An 18,869-nucleotide genomic window follows, 5' to 3' on the forward strand; every position below is an offset into this window, starting at 1 on the left:
TTCATGAAGAACTCCGTTCTGAAATAAAGAAAGCATAACATTTGAAGGAGTACTGGTGCAGTGCTTTTTTATGCTATCGAAATCTCTGAAAAGGAACAGAGAATTTAAGGAGAATAAATTGGGAAATACTCTACAAAGACCAAAAGAAGTCCCATAAGAATCCCAACTTCATGGTAATTCCTATTGATCCCATATCATTGAAATCTCATCGTTCAAAATTAGTGTATCGGAAGGTAGAAGTTTTTCTGAAGAGATGTAGCCTAAAATATGGAGGGTTCTTTTAAGAGATAAAATATATTAAGAGATCTAGTCTTAAGTATGAAAAACGAAGAATCATGAGACTAAAATCTTAGTATTTATGTAATTTTTTTTCATTCTTTCGTTTAAAATTAAACATAAACAAAGGAGGAAAAATGTTTTTTGAACTCTGTGCAAGAATACGGGAAGGAATAAAAAATTACAGTGATGATGCTTTGATGCACTTTCACCGTGAAGTGTAGATTAGGTCCTCCTTCAATTAGCATTATATTCTAAAGCAATAATGCAAGATTCAACTTCTAGATAACATTTGGTTTCAATGCAAAAAATATGCAGTACTTACTCACTTACATAATTAATGTGAATGGACAAAAATTAAATAAATTAATTTCAGTTGTCAATTCGCAATTTAATAAAATTTACCTACTTAAACAAAACTTGAGGCTAAAAATATTTATGTAACCAGTAAACCATTCAGGCGTAATCTGCTTAATTTTCGGACAGTCAATGAAAATGCTTTTTATCTAAATGGTTTGTGCTCTGATTTTGCCTTTTAACTTCGAGAGGTATCTCAAGAGAAGAAGTTGTTTTATTCATCAACGTTAGCTAAAAGCTGGACTGAACCAAATACGACTTCAAAGTAGAATCTCTGTAGTATTGCTTCATACTGTCGACAGAAAACATGCTTAGGGAAAATCTCGCTCAAACCACTTACATCTGGCGAACAAGAGAGGAAAGCTGTGTAAACATCACCGACCTCGTCGGAAATGTACTCTTGCCACAATAAAGCATCTCTGACTTTCACCCTCATTTTCATTTCGAAGCTGTATTGGCGGCGGTTTAGGGGTTCAACCCATCTCACCCTAAATGGTAGATAAATGGTGATACGGTCTTAATGCGTACCACCTCCATTTGAACCACTCAGAAATGTTCTCCCTCCCTGGGTAAACCTAATCCTAAAAAATTTCGGGCAGCGGACTTGGTTACATTTGACACTGAATTCTTTCAAAGTGATGCTTACCATTAATTATTTAAATATCCCAGCCTTCCGCAATATATATTCCCTTAGGTGAACAGAAAGTGCCTCTTTCAATTCAAGGATGGGTATCGTTAGGTGATGGTAGAGCTTGCACTCTACGGAAGACCTGGTTACACGGAGCATTGAATAGTTCGAGTTGATGTCTTAATGCAATATCGCGTGAATGAACGCGAAATTGCACCATTCGACCACCCAACGTCTACTAATACATGCACAGAAAATAGACCCTGTTCTGTTTTAGTCCATGTTTCCGTACTGGTTCCTTTACGATCCACCAAAATTGGTTTTGTAATTTCACTAACTTGCCTATTTAAATGGAGCCCTTCCACCACGCACAAGCTTCAAGTTTCGATTGAATACCTCTATGGTGATTTATGATGGGGTGCAAACGAGTCTTGGCCTCCAAGCGAGGCATCGTGTAAACAGGCCTTGAGACATAGTCGTGAGAAATTCTCATACTTAGGGTAAAGGTACCTTTCCTCGATAGGACATCTGTTGACTATTCGAGGGAGCCCTCAGAACTCTATGGAAAGCTCTGGGGAAATATTTAGTTTGCGTGAGGGTATTCTGAGTAATTAATCTTAAAAAATTCTGTATTCGAAAAAATCTCTGCAGAAACACTTGCAGAATTGCGCTGAAATATTTATTGGGAAGCTCCAAACCCTTTTGGAGGGTGGGCTACCTTCGATTTATAGAAATCATTAAATTGCTTTACGCAGATACATATAATGATACATTGCAGCAAGCGATATACCTATCTCTGCTTGACACTGGAAAGGTGTAAGGATGTGAGACACAAAGTTTTAAAAATATTTTTGCTTTTGATGACCACAATGAAAATTGATTCCTAGATTGCGAGACCCTGATTATGGAAATTGTATAAATTTAATGATGTTTTTGAAGCCTTTTGAGATTATCTCTTTCAGGGGCGGGTCCAGGATTTCTTTCTGGGGGGGCACAAGCAAGGCCTTATCCAGGATTTTGTTCTGGGGGGATGGGGGGGGGGGGGGGCACAAGGATACCTCGTAATACGAAACGAACGCAATGATAATGGGACCGTTTTAAAAATCTTGCATATTTTTTAAGGGTCTGGGGTGGGGCACGTGCCCCCCCCCTAGATCTATGCCCCCTATGCTCACTTTCACATCCGCTCGGTTTCCTGAACTAATGAAATCCTTATCTCGTGAAATGAGTGAAATTCAAAGCGTCAAATTGTTTTCATTTGAATTCCCATTTAAAACCTTAGCACCACCTGGGTTTTTAGTCAGGTCCCCTGGCAGGTCAATCACCTCAGTTTTCTACTCCAGTCCAAGTCCTCAGGTAGAACGTCTCAAACGCAAGAGAAAAGTAACTGCGTGCACTTTTGCGAAAATGTTATAAATAATATTGACCTTAATGAAATGATTTCTGGTGGTTAAGGTAAAATCTATAGCCAGATGACCTGTACCACCACAATGCGATAATGTTTTCCTTTGAGCAACGAAAATAACATGAAGAACAGTGAGATAGCCGGAAAAAAAGCAACAAGATAGCTAATAAATTCAAACTAATATATATACAGTGAAATCTGTGTTCACGGGCACCTCTGACTTAAAGACAGCATTCAATTCCCCGGCAGAATGATATACATTTGTATAAGAATAGAACCTCCAGTATGCGTAATCTCCCACGTACGGACATGGACACTTTGTAAACACAATATTACAGATAACAGGTTTTTTTTACCGATCTCTCACATCCAGAGATGAGAGGTTTCACTGAAATTCACAACGATATCGTACTGTCTACTTCATTCTAATTGCACAAAATCTACGACACGTTTTTGGACTGGTAAGCGCAACCACCACCACTACTCCTTCGCACCCTACTTACAGTCGCCATCAGGTATCTGGGCACCTGACGATGGCTGGAAGTCAGTCGAAACACGTGTAGTAAAGCTTGAGAAACTAAAATAAATAGACAGTACGGTATCTCTGTGTATCATTTAATATGCTGTTCTACGATATAGTATATCAGGAAAAAAATTGACTTCATTCAAAATATTATGGATAACACATAAATGCATAAATGAGGTAACAACAGAGTATGTGAGTGCATAGAAGTATTCTGCTTATGTGAGATAATGTTGTTTTTCCGCTAGTCCACTAATGGGCTTACGTAGTCCGTTTTGTGTGTAATGCGAACCGGCTTAGCTCTTCTCCTTGGATCTTCTGTTTACGTCGCACCATCTTTCGACGTGACTCCTCAATGGATGCACCCAGCTTCCCACTGTCCTTCCTGGGACGAAAACAAGAGAAGCGCGAAGATGCGACGCGCCGCTGCTCACCGCGAGGCCACCCACCCTCTTCGGAAGGGGAGGGTTGTAGGGGGAAGAGGGGAGGGATTCCTTTATTGCTCACCACTCTTGCTGCAGTGGACACAATCCTCCCAGCTCGCTGGTCCATCCGGTCATCGGAGTTCTCGTCTCTATCCGCCCGCGTCGCAACTCCTGCAGATCTCCGAGATGGCAGATTCGGACGCGGAGGCGGGCTCCCCACTGATACCCTGCGCCTCGCTGCTGCCCCTCACCCTAGAGGGCGTGAGGGAGTGCTCCCGGGACCCCTTCTGGCGGAGGGTGCGGGTCGCCCTACTCCTCTCCCTGTTTGTGTTGTGGGTGGCGCTGGTGGCTACGGCGACTGCCGGGGCGGTCCACCACTACCCCTGCGCACCCCGGCCTGGGGCCGAGAGAGTTCGCCGGGACGCCCTCGACGGGCTGCTGTACCGCGTGGAGGCAGGGGACTTAGGGGATGGAGCGCTCAGAGGTGGGTGCATACACCAAGAGTACCTACTTCATCATCATCACCTTTAGGTCACCAATCAATCGTGGATGGGGTGTAATATTAGGGTGGGTCGAGAAACGACCTTTTTTCGGGATCAAATTTTCCTTGTGCGGGAAATTTGCCTACTTATGTCAGGGTCTTAAAAGGGAAGTATCTCAAATGTCACCACCACATCTCGTTGGACAGGAAAAAGCCTAAATGTATGCCACCCAAAGCACAATAAAACACTGTCAGTGTTCCTCGTCCTGGCAACGGAGTGTAACTATTGTTGTGATACGGGTTGCTTACATTTAGGCGTTTTGTGTTACCTCCCGTCGCTAATATCTCGAAAAGTATTGAGCGCTGGCGACTAAAAGAAAAACTACACCTCATGGGTATACATTTTCTATCATCTAGAAAAATTTGAACGAGATCTGGTGGTAACATTTGAGGGGCTTTTTATTAGATCCAAAATGTTTTCAAAATCTCTTAATATACCTCCACCCGAGCCCTAAAATTTTAAACATTGTGAAAAATCAGGCTGATTTTGGATAAAAATAACCAAGGAAAAGAAATTAATGCAACTAAGTCCATATCCTAAATAAGTAATAACGAGCGTGCTGCGCCCGCTCCCAGCGGGCTTCCTCCGCTCTTTTCAATGCAGGTCCACAGAGGGATAGGAGCGTTTCTAATTTTAAAATGTAGAAAATAAAGTCAGGGTCTTATGTACAAATTTAATTGGAATTTTCATGTACAAATTGAGGTCAGAGGACCTCTTTAAACACAACATTGGAAGTAATTACACTATCCTCTGTTAAACGCACATGATGACTCATACTTACGTATCAACAGGAGACTTGAATGTGGAATCAGCCGTATTTTGATAAAAGTTATTTAAAGAATGCGAGATATTGTTGCAAATGAACAAATGTATCAGTTTGTGCGCCGTTAACGTCAGGAATATTTACCGGTTTTTGTTTTTTTTGTTTTTTTTTATTATTTAAAAACCAATTTTAGGAAACAAGCAATATTTAGTAAGTAAGATATGCCGTCGCATGTTCTCTGATAAATTCTGTGCATTTAGGTACCTCATTTGTAGAGTTTGGTTGCGTAAAAGTTGAGAGAAAGGTATCTATACAGTAGAAATAATATAGAAGATGACTGAGTGAGTGCTTAATTGACGCCGAAATGATAATTCTACCCACGAATATTACAATAGAGGATCCTCAAGTCGTCCTCTAAATGTGTTGTCAACCACCGCGCATTAAAATGGGTTTACAAAAGTCGCCACTCGCGTCGCTGACGGACAAATTGATGCGAATTTGACGGGGAAATAAGGTATAATTAGGGGCTCTATTGTTATATTGGGCGTCAATCGAAATTTACATTCGTAATGATATTATTTATCAAATTGATAACACTTCAGTACTATTCCTCGCAATTACAATCACAATACTACAAAATGTTGGAAAAAAGTGGATCGTATTACACTCATCACCGCGCTGCGGATATTTTTGAAAGCCGATTAAAATGCGACCGAAGCGGCAACAGAAATCAACCTTCTGTGGGATGCAATTGAGCCCCCTCTACGCAGTCCCGTTGATGCTACCAAACCACGGCTTCGCATCGGTGAACAACAAACCTCTGAGTTGAGAGGGAGGATATTTTCTTCAGAGCGGTCGAAAAGGAGTATGTAGCTCATCGAGGAAGGGAGTTTGACCTATATAGTAATTTTTATGTTGTGGTGCACACGAGTCTTGGCCTCCAAGCGACCGTGACTTCTGCACGGAATTGAGTTATGAAGTATTCTGTAGCCGTCATTTCCTCCGCAGGAAGCATATGTGCGCCTATTGCTGGGTAGGAAATGCCAGAATACAATTAAGAAGAAATTTTATCACTACTGTTAGATACGTCGTATTGTATACTTTGACATCACGCGATTGCTGTTATGTGGGTTCAGGGCCGGAACTAAAAAGGGTTCAGGGAGTTTTGTCAGGGGGGGGGGGCAAAGATTAGTTTGCCGCCCCCTTCCCCTGATCCCCTTGCTCCCTCCCCCACCACTAAAATATCATACATCCGCACCCTATTTTTTTGAGATTGGAATTACACACCGTAGGTTTGCTATTCAGAAGTTTTATTAATATTATTGTTTAATAATTTATAAATTAATAATTATTGTTAAATAATTTAATTAGAAATATTTAATAACTTTTTTTTCATTTTTTGATAACTTAAAAAACTTTCAAATTTTGCCGCCCCCTGAAATCTGCCGCCCGGGCACGTGTCCACCCGGCCCTGTCCTATTTCCGAGCTTGTGTCTTGTGGATATCTGTCTGCTATGCATCGTCTTTCACAAAGGAGACAAGATAGTGTGGCGAACAAAGTCCTTTCATTCCGTGCTTTTCTATGTTGAATCTTCTTCATGTGTGATTATATCCAAAGAATTATCGAAATTAATGATTATTTTTCAAAATGTTCACATTGCAAACGAAGTCATTTTATATGAGTCGCAGTGCTGTGGTTGGGCCGGTGCGGCGAACCCCTTAAAATAAAAATTCGTTATAAGTGTACCGGTGAAACTGTCGTTCTAAATCTGTTAAAAATAGCCCTACTGTAAATTGTCCAATGGATTTCTGAAAGAAAAATCGTAAATGATTATTTACTTGTTCAAAGTTATCTTGTGGAACAATTTGGAACTAATATAAGAGTTGGAGTTTGACGTTTCAATCGCGGCTGGATGAATACATGTTCAGCTGTTGGCAAATTTTGGTGAGTACCGCCTAATTTTTTTTCCCAACTACAGCACTGATTAAACGGACGGTGCGAAACCTTCGTCATCTGTCACAAAACCCTCCAGGAAGCCTCTGGTAGCTTCTCTCCCTACTTCCTTTTCTGTCTCGACCACAGGGTCACTATTCTTTTCAAAATTTTCCAGAACCTCATTTACGATCATCCACGAGCTTCGAAGGGAGGGCACCCTTACCTATTCCTTAGAGGGAAAATCAACTGCGATCGCCTTTCGCCGAAAATATAGCTAATCCTGTCTGCAAGAGGCAAGGAAGATCTAGCTAAACTAAGAAATATAAATTGTGAATTATTGTAAAATAGCCGATCGTGAATACGAGTAGACTAAATAAAAGATTTAGGGTTCTGGAGAAAAATCCGTATATTCTTAGCTGAACACACGACACGCTTTTGGGAATCGTTCCAATAACCCATTTCTGCGTCCCCGCTGTACACTTTTACCTAGGAATTTCCTTCCGATTCTGGTTTTCCCTCATTATATTTCACTCAGTTATTTTCCTTAAAAATGAGAATAACTCGTATTTGTGTGTCAGGTAAATTTGGTCCAAATATACCAGGGCGATATGGAAATGAAGGAACAGAATAAGATATTTTTCATACAGGTATTACTTGCGAGATCAATAGCAAATATCGGCACGGCAAACTTTGGCTTATTGGGCCCGATAAAAATTGTTCGATCAATTATAACACCGGTTAAAAATGACATCCATATAAAATATCGATGAATCAGATCACATCGGAAGATATACCGTGATATTTAATTGGGGACGGTTTTTCATCGGCTTTCATTCCACGATACTTAGTGATGCTGTTTGTCGTGTTATTTTATTGGGCGCGATATTTTCATTTTAGCTATCGGTCGAGATATCATGATTTTAACCAAGCAACCATATTTATAAATATATTGCTCAGGCCTACGTCAACCCAGCGTCAATATGACACGTACTTATTGCTCAAAATTGGCTCGAATGTTTTGAGAGCGTGATCGCAGATTCGCTTCGGCCAAAGAGCCGTATCTCTTCCGTTGTATTATCCTCGAGATGAGCATAAATTGTTTTGCGACTTTTGCCCATTCATAGTCAAGGAAAGACGATCGTTCTGCGTGCCTTCGCGAATTCACTCGGAGGTCGCCGCCGTCTGCCGATTCGCTTTCTTTACCTCCCCTCCCACCCCCACGGTGTCAAGGTCGCTGTCTCAGTTGACCACTACTCCCTCCCTCCCCCTCTTCCGTCGCTTGCGTGGACTTGACCCTGAGCATTGAATAGGGAGGGGGTTCTTCCTCTGACTCACTCTGACCCAGAGCGGGCGCAGCGGGATGAACGGCTGCCATTCACTAGCCCATCAAACGGCTTCGAGTGCCCGCGTTTTATGTCGGCCAGACGCTCGCGAACAAGAATTCAAAGATGCTTAGTTTTTCTGGCCACGAGTATGTAGGCCGTTCCTGAACCTAGTAGAAGTGGCATGGAGGAAATAAATAGGACATATTCATGCTCTTAAGATGACGCATCACCCCCGCTCAACCCTCTTCTTACTTGAGGCTAAATACGACAAGCACGTAGCGTCAATCTTCCCCAAGAGATGACCGTCGGGAGAATTATTTAATTTATTACTTAATGCATGCATTTATGTTGGTTTCAAAAGTTGTATTTGACTATTACAGTGGATATAATTCTTTCTTTCGGATTGTTCTTCGCCCAAAACAATACGTACAGTTAGTTACAACGTGCAAAACTTACAATCGCCAATTTATGTCAATTTGGATACAATAGGTAGAAAACATGCCGTGACTTTCAAATATTAGCGAAGGTTTAACGTAGACAGTTTCATACTCATCACTTAAGCTAGGAAAACCGCGAACTGGGCAATTCTTTCGTCTTTACCTCATTTGGCTAACCTTTTTCCTGGGGCACTGGCGAACAATGTCGGCAATTTTATTCAATGCAGGGCTTTGGGAGAAAACTATTATGAAGCTAATGTTACATATCTTTTAGGGGCTTTTTTTTTTAATTATTCACGTTGAACTAATTACTATTGATAAGTATATATAATACTTTTCGAAAAATAAATGTAATAATTGCCGTCTCATGAAATGTAAAAATATATTTAATAAAAGCCGATATATTGCCCCTTCGCTCTGAGAGGGTTAAAAATAATGCTATCCTTATGGCAACCCGCAAACCACGTGCCGACGCCTTGTCTCCTAAACTAAAGTCGTGAATCTCCAAGACTTAATTCCGTACATCGGATTCATACTTAATTTTTAATCTTCGTTTTTCGCCTCTCTCTTTTGCTAACTCTCCCAGCCCAATTTTAGGTAGTGAATAATAGGGTAGTTTCCTTCATCAAAGAAAACGAAAGGCATTGATTGCGATTCGTTACCCACCATTACTGTATTCATAATACACAAATTATTTGGTTTTTGAAATACCGGTTTAGACGAATGGCAAGGGTCAAATTTTATCCTCATTTGAAAAAGGCCAGATTGGCGCCCATGCGATTCCACTCCACGTGACGTCACAGGGACCTAGTTTCTACACGAGAGGACAGGAGTTATACATCGTCTGAGGTTACCAATGCATGCATGAGGCACAGAGCTCAGGGAAATATGTCTTAATAATCACCTATTAAAACTGGCTAAGGTCGGAAAGTTTTCTTCGTTTGATAAGGTATTAATAAACTTTTTTAAGCCAAGCGCTACCAGCCAGCAAGGTACTCAGCTACCCGCTAGCAGCCTGCGTCCTATCAGCGCTCAGAGCCTCGATCAAGGTCACCTCACAAGGCGGGAGGGGGAACCAGAAATGCGTCGCACGGACTTTTTCCCATCATTCCTACTTACGCGTCGCGTTTTCGCGCGCTTGAAATTTGTCACTTTTCATTTAATCGCGAAAAATAGATATCGTCATTTAAAAATCTAAAAGCGTGAAATACGTACTCCAGGAGTAATAATATTTCGATTTAGGCAATAAAAAAATAATAGGAAACCACCCTATTCGCGCTGTAGAGACCAACGACGTGCCGCCGCCAACAAATTCTACAGTCGGCGCACGGACGGCGGGATTTTTTGCTGCCTTATTGAGGCTGATCTTTATTATCTCGTAACGCCTCGGACTGGGCGCCTCTGTCGGTAATAAACCATCTAATGACTGTGCCACTATGAGATGACGCCAATTTTTTAATTCGAACCACAATTTTAGTTTGTTTTGTCGATTTAGTATCTCCGGTGTGATACATGAAGAATACACTAAATGCGACTGTATTATCTTTATAAATTATACTTTAGAACAGTAGTAATAGCATAAGTGTCAGCAGTCTTTTTTATAAATAAAAAGTTTAATTCAAGAGGAATTTTTCAGGGTTTAGTGCTACTTTTAATTAATTACGGAATTTATTGTGAACTTTCAAAAATAAATATAAAATAATAATTTGATCAAAAAGCATGATATCTCACTGGTGGAACATCTAATTACAGGGGCAGCCTCCTCCTAACACAGTGGCGTAGCGAGGCAGGAGGTTCAAGGGGTTCAGACCCCCCCCCGAAATAAAAAAAGCAATTATTTTCCTTCAAAGAAGAAAACAAAATATTGAAAAATTATGATTTTACAAAAGATTTCTTTGACAAATGAAGTTTTTTCGATTATGAAAAGTGTTAAAAATTAGTTTAAAACCATCTTATCAGTATCCTGTTTTTCAAAAAATTTCCCCCCTGGTTTTGAACCTCCCCGAACGAAATTCATGACTACCCCATTCTCCTAACAGATGTGGTTAGAGATAAAAAGGGTTAGACGATGGTAGTCCCGGACTGATCGGTTTGCAGAGTATAATTGTGACCATTAGCTATGCTAGGCATTACATCCCAGGTTAAAAAAAGTAATTATGGTTTTTGGTTAATTAAAACTTTCATTGTAAAATGTTCCTAAATTATTCCAAGAATAATTTTCCTGGACTGGAAATCGAAATACAGACATATTGTCCCTTTATTTAAATTTGCCTAATGGTAATATATTGGCCTGAAAGCTGAAGGATTGCAGCCTGATTACAGGACTAGGATTCTCTTTGCTTTCTTTGCATTTAATTTCATTTTTAGGTTTTATAAAATATGCATTTCTTTTCGTGCTTTTTACGTAACTGATTATATTTTTTCAAGGACTCATATCAAACCTAGACTACATTTCGGAGCTTGGTGTAAACATCGTGTGCTTATCATCGATTTACAAATCTCCTCATAAGAGCTTTGGATATGATGTTGAGGACTTCAAAGCTGTTGACCCGGATTTTGGGACAATGGATACTTTCAAGGAACTGGTTTCTGAGATGAAAAAGAGAGGTAATATATATGAAAAAATATTAAATTCGAAAGAACGAATTTGATAATTCTAAGCATAGAAATCCTAATTTTATTTATTCTCGGTAATAAATGTCAAATATTTCCTCATAATATTAAGGAATGATTATTTGAAAGCCAAACCAAGGGTGAACCCAGGATCAAAACTAGGGGGGCAAGCCATGGTTATTCAAGTTGTAGGTAAGGTGTAAGCATGGAAAAGGTGAATGAAATCAACATTTTAAATAAACTGTAACAGCTTTTTATTAGTTTTTAAAATTATTTGCTTGAAAATATCATTTTCCTTAAAGGCATTTGCGATTTTTGCTTCTAGGGTGGGGCAGCTGACCCCTCCTGCCCCTCGCTGGGTAAGCCCACGAGCAAAACTTAGATCAATCTGTACACAAAATATCCTGATTAATTCTTTTGAAACAAAAGTTTCATTCCTCATAATATTTCAAGTACTTTCCTTACTTTATCTCATTAAATAATAAGAATCTATTTTAACCATGAATATCTCGCTTCCAATATTGCGATTTGGGCTGTAAAATTCATAATGCCAGAATAAAATGCTCCGTGCTTCTTTACAGGTCTGAGGTTGGTGCTTGACTTGGTTCCCAACCATACGAGCAATAAGCATATGTGGTTCCAGAAATCTATCAACCGCACAGATCCATACACTGATTATTACATTTGGGTAGCACCTTCTAAGTATGATGCTGAGGGGAAACCTCTGCCTCCAAATAATTGGGTGAGTGATTTGTTAGTTATACCATTTCATAATATATTTCATAATACAATACCCTCTCATATGTATAGATAATAATTTTGATGGACATGGCCCAGAGAATCATCAAAAGTTATTTATGTCATGGGTTTTCCTATTATCAAAAAAATATTCAATTTAGTTGAATCTCAATCAAGAGTTTTCCATCAGGACTTATATGATCACTTTTTCTCACTGTAATATATTTACATATTTTTTTCTAGATGAGTTTAACAGGTGGTTCTGTTTGGGAATACAATGAGCAAAGAAAGGAATTCTATCTGCACCAATTTTCAATTGAGCAGCCTGACTTGAACTTCAACAATGAGCATGTATTTCAGGAATTCATGGTAAGCATAAAACATTGGGTCGGACTAAAGATTTAAATAGAAGTATTGTGTAAAGTACCAAATTTTTGTGGAAATTTTTGAATGAGCGGATAAAAATATTTTAAGTCACCATGTCATCAGTGAAAGTCAAACAGCATAATTTGTCTGGCCTGTAGGCAGTAAGGGTCCATTTGAGCAGATATTGTCAGGTTAATATCAACAGATGTGAGAATGAAATGTGACTGGTGTCACTTGATGCAAATTTTGGGCATCATCGTAATTAAGAAAATTTCCAAGAAAAATTTCCTTTTGGGCACATCTATGAAATGCAAACTTTTTTTTTTACCCATGCATGGGCGTACCCAGCAGGGGAAATAGTTGGAGCAACCCCCCTAGCAGCGAAAATAAATTTAGTTCAAAGCAAAAGTTTTGTGCAAATTTTCCTTTTGAAGAAAAATGATCTTAGTAAAAGACATGGAACTAAAATTAAAATCATTATTTTTTCAAGCAAATAACTATAAAAACTAACAAATTGCTGTCGTAATTTCCTTAAAATTTTGGTTTTATTAACATTTTCTGTGCAAAAAAGTTACAACTTGATCGACCACAGCTAGTTTTGCCCCCCCCCACCCCCAGTTTTGATTCTGGGTTCGCCCATGTACCCATGATAGAATAATTCATTGGAGGCTTTTATAATTTAAATCCTATTTATGCCCGATAAAGCTCTAAATAATTTTTTTACAGGAAATTTTCAATTTCTGGTTGGACTTGGGTGTAAATGGATTCTCCCTGGATGCAGTCCTGTATCTGTTTGAAGACTCGCAGCTAAGGGATGAGCCTCTAACAGTTGCTGAAGGCCAATTGACTGGAAAGAATATTTCTTATGATTCCCTCAACCATATTTATACGCGGAACCTCCCAGAGAATCTAAAAATTTTAGGAGCTCTAAAGGATCATCTGGAAGATTACTCTAACAAGTCCGATGGCTTGCCAAGGTAAGAAACATCAAACACCTGTTTTGCCACTTCTATTTGAATGATAAGCAAAGCTATACATCTTTATATTCTAGAACAAAAGCATTAAATTGGCTATATAATACTAACTCTTTGAGTATTCAAAAAATGATAGGCATATCTACGGGATATAAGCACGACCTGAAATTATATCCAAGTAACCAAAAATACCTAATTTGCAGGACACTATTCTGAGCTACATTTATTTATATCCTACCCAATCATTTGCTTGAAAACCTTTTTTATGTATAAATTCATATTCTTGCAATAATAGTCACTTTCACTGAAATCTATTCATAGAGTGGACTGTTTAAACTATGGTACCCAGACTGGAGAGTCAATTCATTGAAATAAGTAATACTCTAGCATTTATTTTTTCTGCTGTAACAGGAATTCTGGCTACATGTATGCTGTATATTATTTTGCAATATGTAAAACGCTTATTGAATAACTTACTTTCAGGCTCCTGATGACTGGCTTTTATGATGCTGAGAATGAAACAGAGAAGTACTACAAGAATTCATCTAAGCCTTTGGTGGATTTGGTCTTTAATTTCCTGCTGGTCTCCCACTTGAACTCATCTTCCTCTGCAAATGATGTGATGAACGCCATTTCCTTGTGGTTGGACAAGCTGCCTAGTGGAATAAATGCTAACTGGATGGTGAGTTTTATTTCTTGTTGATTGGTCCATTTCTTGGTTTCTGTTGATTAGTTTCTGATTGATTGCAATGGATACAAAATATTAAGTACTCCTTAATATTTTTTATCCATTGCAAAGTGAGGAAAAAATCCCATTAAGATTAATCTACTAAATTTAGTAATATTTGAATTTTTTTCCAGTAAATTCTTGTTGCTTGTAATAGTTACTCACCTATTCTAAAGTAAACTATGAAGTATTTTCCAAAACTACCAAACTATTACAAGTTTATTATTATTATTAAATTACCACTACAATGCCCAACAGAAAACGACTAAGAACTGTTCTCATTTCACAATTGCTACTACATATCATAGAATAAAATTGTGAGCTATCATTATTACTGTTTACCCAAACATAATTAATTGAGCTCATGCTACCACTTGCCTATTGAAACCTACTCACCAGACTGCAGTCAATAAAAATTATGCGGCAACTTCTTTCTTCCACATGTTTATGATAGAGCTTGTATGTAGTCATTTCATACTACTGCAATATTAATTGTAATTACTTAGATGCTCAAAGTTACTCTATAGATGTAATTTAGTAGTGTGCTACAGAATTTTTTCTTTAACAATGTCTTAGGAAAATTATATTTGCTCTCCACAGAGGTAGCCCAGTGAGAAATGGGTGGTGGAATCCACGTGGAACCCACGTGGAGAATTAACGTGGATACCACGTGTTTTTGGTCGTGGAATCAACGTGGAACCCACATGGAAATTTGGTGGAAAAATTAAAACAGCAGTAGGTGCTGTCCTAAAACCATTAAAACCTCAACCACTCTATATCTAAACCTTCTATATATGTGTCTACGATTTTTCATGTGCTCTCATGGCTGCCTTTCCACGAATTATATAAAAATAGAATGTGCGATACATTTTCACATAACTAGCGTGGTTTCAGGATGATAAATGACGCAATGTCACCAGAGAGTTAAGTTTCACAAATTAGAAATTCTGTTTAACATTTTATGATAATCACCACAAATCCACTTGAAATCAACGTGGATTCCACGTGGGTCCAACCACTCAATATCCACCACCACCAAATATCCACCACTCAACGTGGATTCCACGTGGGTTCCACGTGGATTCCACCACCCATTTCTCACTGGGAGGCATTGTAACACAAATTAATAAATGAATGGCCGTGAATAAATGGCATTGATGTGACTGTACTATTTTCAGATTGGAAATAATGGTCAAAGAAGGGTTGCGGACAGATTTGGCTCCAACATGGTGGATGGAATGAATATGATAGCACTACTACTCCCGGGAATTGCTATCACATACTGTGGTGATGAAATAGGCATGGAGGGCACCCCAATGAGCAAAAATACCTCAAGGAATGCTGGTAAACTTAAAACTACTTTCATAATTCTTAGGAAATATGTACATAAGTTGTGTAAGGGCCCAATGGGTGTGGCACTGTGCTCTTAACTGAATGGACCCCAGTTCCAGGGGCAAAGCTTCTGGTCATTTTGGGATTTGCCATTGGATAAACAATAATTAAAAATTTATTTAGAAGACTGAGAAAAGGTGAGAAAATGATTTTTAGTAAGGGTATGATTACAGTCCTTCAGTTTGTTGTGGAATAAATGATGTAAAAAGATCAAAAACAAGCTACAGGTTTGTTTGCCTTGGATATCTCTGCTGGTAGCCATTCCATTCCATGCACCCACGCTGTGATTTTTGGGGTGGAATTTACTCTCACACCTTCATGGGAAGTAACTGGCCAACTCAAACCTTGTGTGATATTTTTGTCATTGACAGACTCTACCCTCACCAATAAAGCGAACCATTTCATAACATGTTAATGGGTTTTTCCCATTTCCAAAATAGCTCAGCTGCTATCCAGTAAAAACGACCCATTTGTGAATGCCAAATCTCAAGAAGCTGCACACAGTCATCTTAATGTCTATAAGCAGCTTTCTAAAGCAAGAGAGGAGCCTGCAATTAAGTATGGGCATCTGGAAATGAAAGTCTTGAATGGCTCTGTATTTGCTTTTACTAGGTAAGATTTTACTATAATTACTTCTACTACTATACAATATTTTACTTATTTACATTTATTTACTTACAAGCATATATTTATGTCCCTATCTAATGTAAAGATGATGAAAACCAAAGAGAGTTAGCTGCTATCTCCAAATAAATATGTGCACATATGTATTTCTTTTGAGGCAAAAAATGGATAAGTTTATTTTATACAAAAGATCACAAAAACTTAACAGGGCAATTATTAGCCTTGAGAACGGAGCAATTATTGAGTTAAGGATAAAAGATTTCTTTGAATCTTTATAAAGGTACAGCTGGTACCTGGTAGAGATTGTGAAGGTTGTATACAGATCCACTTTGTGTGATTTTTGCCCCACCAAAACAAAAAAAAAGTATTGCATAAGTAAAAAGTATGCCATATGTAGATTATTACATGCCTTCTAATCCTCTCATGGATATAGCATCATGTTGGTATATATAGTCTATCTCCTCCACAAATTGAGGTTTTCCACCTCAACTATTTTCAGTATTGTCTTTGCATAAATTTTAGACTGTAGCATGCCAAATTATGCTTTTTCTATTTTGAGCAGTGCACACTACATAAAGCGGTAGAATATGTAATAATTCTACATTAATTTGGGCAGTGATCATAAGTCATAAATTTTCCTATGCTGGAGCAATTTAAGTGCATTTTGGTGATATTGTATGAGTTGAGTTTTTATTCGTTGGAAATTTTTTTGTGAAAATTATTTAACTTTTATCTATGCCAAAAATAATGCCCAGCAACAACAATCATTCATAATATTTACTTTTTATTACATTCCAAAAATATTTCATATTTAAATATTTTATTTCATAAACAACAAATGTGGGAGCATAATTTTCAAATTTCCTGCTCTACTATATCCCTGATTTTGGCAATGCATTTGAATTCTCTGATTGCTTCTTCGTTGAAGAGTGAATAAAATATCTTTTCAGGCACGAACCTGGGTTTCCCATGTATTTAGTGGCTGTAAACTGGAGTGAAGAGAATGTTTTGGTGGATTTTGGAGAATTTAGTTATGTGAGTGAGAGGGCTACAGTCTACGTCCACAGCACTGGATCATTACGAATAGATTTGGATATTAAGTGAGTAATACTTCTTTAACCTCAACCTTTAATGATTTCATCAAATATTGGAAAAGACTAACTATCTTATTGATAATGAAAGTTGGTTTTCAAGCTATGTGCGTTCCAATTGAATACAGGTTATGTGAGTAACTTACTGAAGCCTCCATTGTGAATGATTTGTGTGATTAAATTAAGCCTAGAAAGATGAGTTACTGATGTGGCCATCACTTGATAGTTTCTATTTATAGTATTTTCATGGCTTAAAGAGTCACCATAGTAGAAATGAAAGTACGTAGTAAATGAGACATAAATAGCAAGCAGCAAGGGCAGATCCAAGATTTTTTTCGGAGGGGGGAGGGGTCCAACACCAGAGTCTGACAGGCAAAAGGTCTTCTCATATTTGGGGATAAAAAAGTACATGCAACAGTTCTATGAAATATATTCTGAAATTTAATATAAAAGTGATTAGCATGTAAATATTTATAACCTTTATATTAAAATTTAAAATTTATTAATATTTGTATTAAACATCTTGTCTATTTTTAAGCATATGGAGGGGGGGCACAAGCCCCCGTGCCCACCCACTCTCTCTAAATCTGCCTATGGCAGGCAGCATATATGATTCCTTTGTGACGGATAAGTTTTTTAAGTTTACTGAAGAAAATACTTTTAGTAATTCATAATTCCTTTATTTATTGTTTCCCTGTGCAGTATATTTAAATATCTCTTCTTAAAAATATTAACTGAGCTGTTACACTGTTGCTTCACAAGAATATGGCACTGAAATATTTGGGTAATTTTCCCCACATTTCTATGCATCAATTTCCAAATATTTTTGTGAAAAGGTCTGCGGTGGAAATTGAATTTTTAATCTTATGTTTTTGTTTCTTATAGAGACATTCATGCTGTTCATTTGGATCCCAAGGAAGGAATGGTCCTGATTTTTCAATCTTAAATTCATTTTCAATCATTGCTAGCTTATTCAATTGCTTGAATAATCTCAAAAGTTATGATTAACTCATCCATTTGAGTCCAATCAAAACTGTGATATCCATATTTTAATTTAAAAATCATTCATTGTATATAATATTTCATTTTGTTCTTGCTCTCTAATTTAATAAATAAACCTATTTTTATAAGTATTTTGTGACATTTTTATTAGAAATTAATTCATCTTATTCCTTATTTATTTCCTATTCTTGAAATGAATGAAACGACTGCTCAAGGATAATAATTATCCATACCCCTTTCAATCAATACTTAACCAACATAAGTGGGATTTCTGATGTGTAGTTTGTACTTAAAAAGAATTTAAAATATATTTCCTTATGATCAGCAACCGCCTCAATGACCATGTATATACCAATCTGCTGTATATTGATGACTAAATACTTCTATCCGAAAATCATCTCAAATGGTTTCCTTAATTATGTACTTTTTTTCCTCATCATAACCTTAACATACTTGGATCATGGGCCCTATTCACTTTATATTAATCTTAAATATTTTGAGTTGTGGGTTAAAATAACTTCATCATGTAGTCATCCAACTGAATATCCTAAAATGTACCCCATCCCCGTGTAAAAATATTTTCCAGGCAACTGCCTTGATGTTCCTTGGTGACTTGAACTGTTTAATTGATTGGGAAATCCATTTCCATACCAAGGTCCTATGCTAGTCATTCTGCTTGCCATACACTCACCTATGGATAAATATGAACATAGGGCTCAAGGTGG

The 18,869-nt window shown here is 37.9% G+C and overlaps 1 protein-coding gene across 1 annotated transcript; it reads left to right on the plus strand.

The window, feature by feature from the left end:
* Positions 1–3,720: 3,720 nt before the first annotated feature.
* On the plus strand, positions 3,721–18,246 carry LOC124167857 (maltase 1-like). The gene is made up of 10 exons (XM_046545908.1): positions 3,721–4,098; positions 11,045–11,224; positions 11,812–11,972; positions 12,212–12,337; positions 13,061–13,311; positions 13,792–13,990; positions 15,214–15,379; positions 15,868–16,039; positions 17,002–17,151; positions 18,028–18,246. Exons 1-10 carry the CDS (start codon positions 3,801–3,803, stop codon positions 18,086–18,088), a joined length of 1,764 nt encoding a protein of 587 aa, XP_046401864.1. The 5' UTR covers positions 3,721–3,800; the 3' UTR covers positions 18,089–18,246.
* Positions 18,247–18,869: the final 623 nt, after the last annotated feature.

This window comes from Ischnura elegans, chromosome 11 (assembly GCF_921293095.1).
Source record: "Ischnura elegans chromosome 11, ioIscEleg1.1, whole genome shotgun sequence".
Lineage (NCBI taxonomy): Eukaryota > Metazoa > Arthropoda > Insecta > Odonata > Coenagrionidae > Ischnura > Ischnura elegans.

What these genes read in the sequence shown, in the direction of transcription:
- LOC124167857 (XM_046545908.1), top strand. Translation starts at nt 3,801, where the DNA reads ATGGCAGATTCGGACGCGGAGGCGGGCTCCCCACTGATACCCTGCGCC. An exon ending in TTCTGAGATGAAAAAGAGAG is followed by an intron (nt 11,225 to 11,811) that starts GTAATATATATG and finishes GCTTCTTTACAG; the next exon opens with GTCTGAGGTTGGTGCTTGAC. An exon ending in TCTGTATTTGCTTTTACTAG is followed by an intron (nt 16,040 to 17,001) that starts GTAAGATTTTAC and finishes ATATCTTTTCAG; the next exon opens with GCACGAACCTGGGTTTCCCA.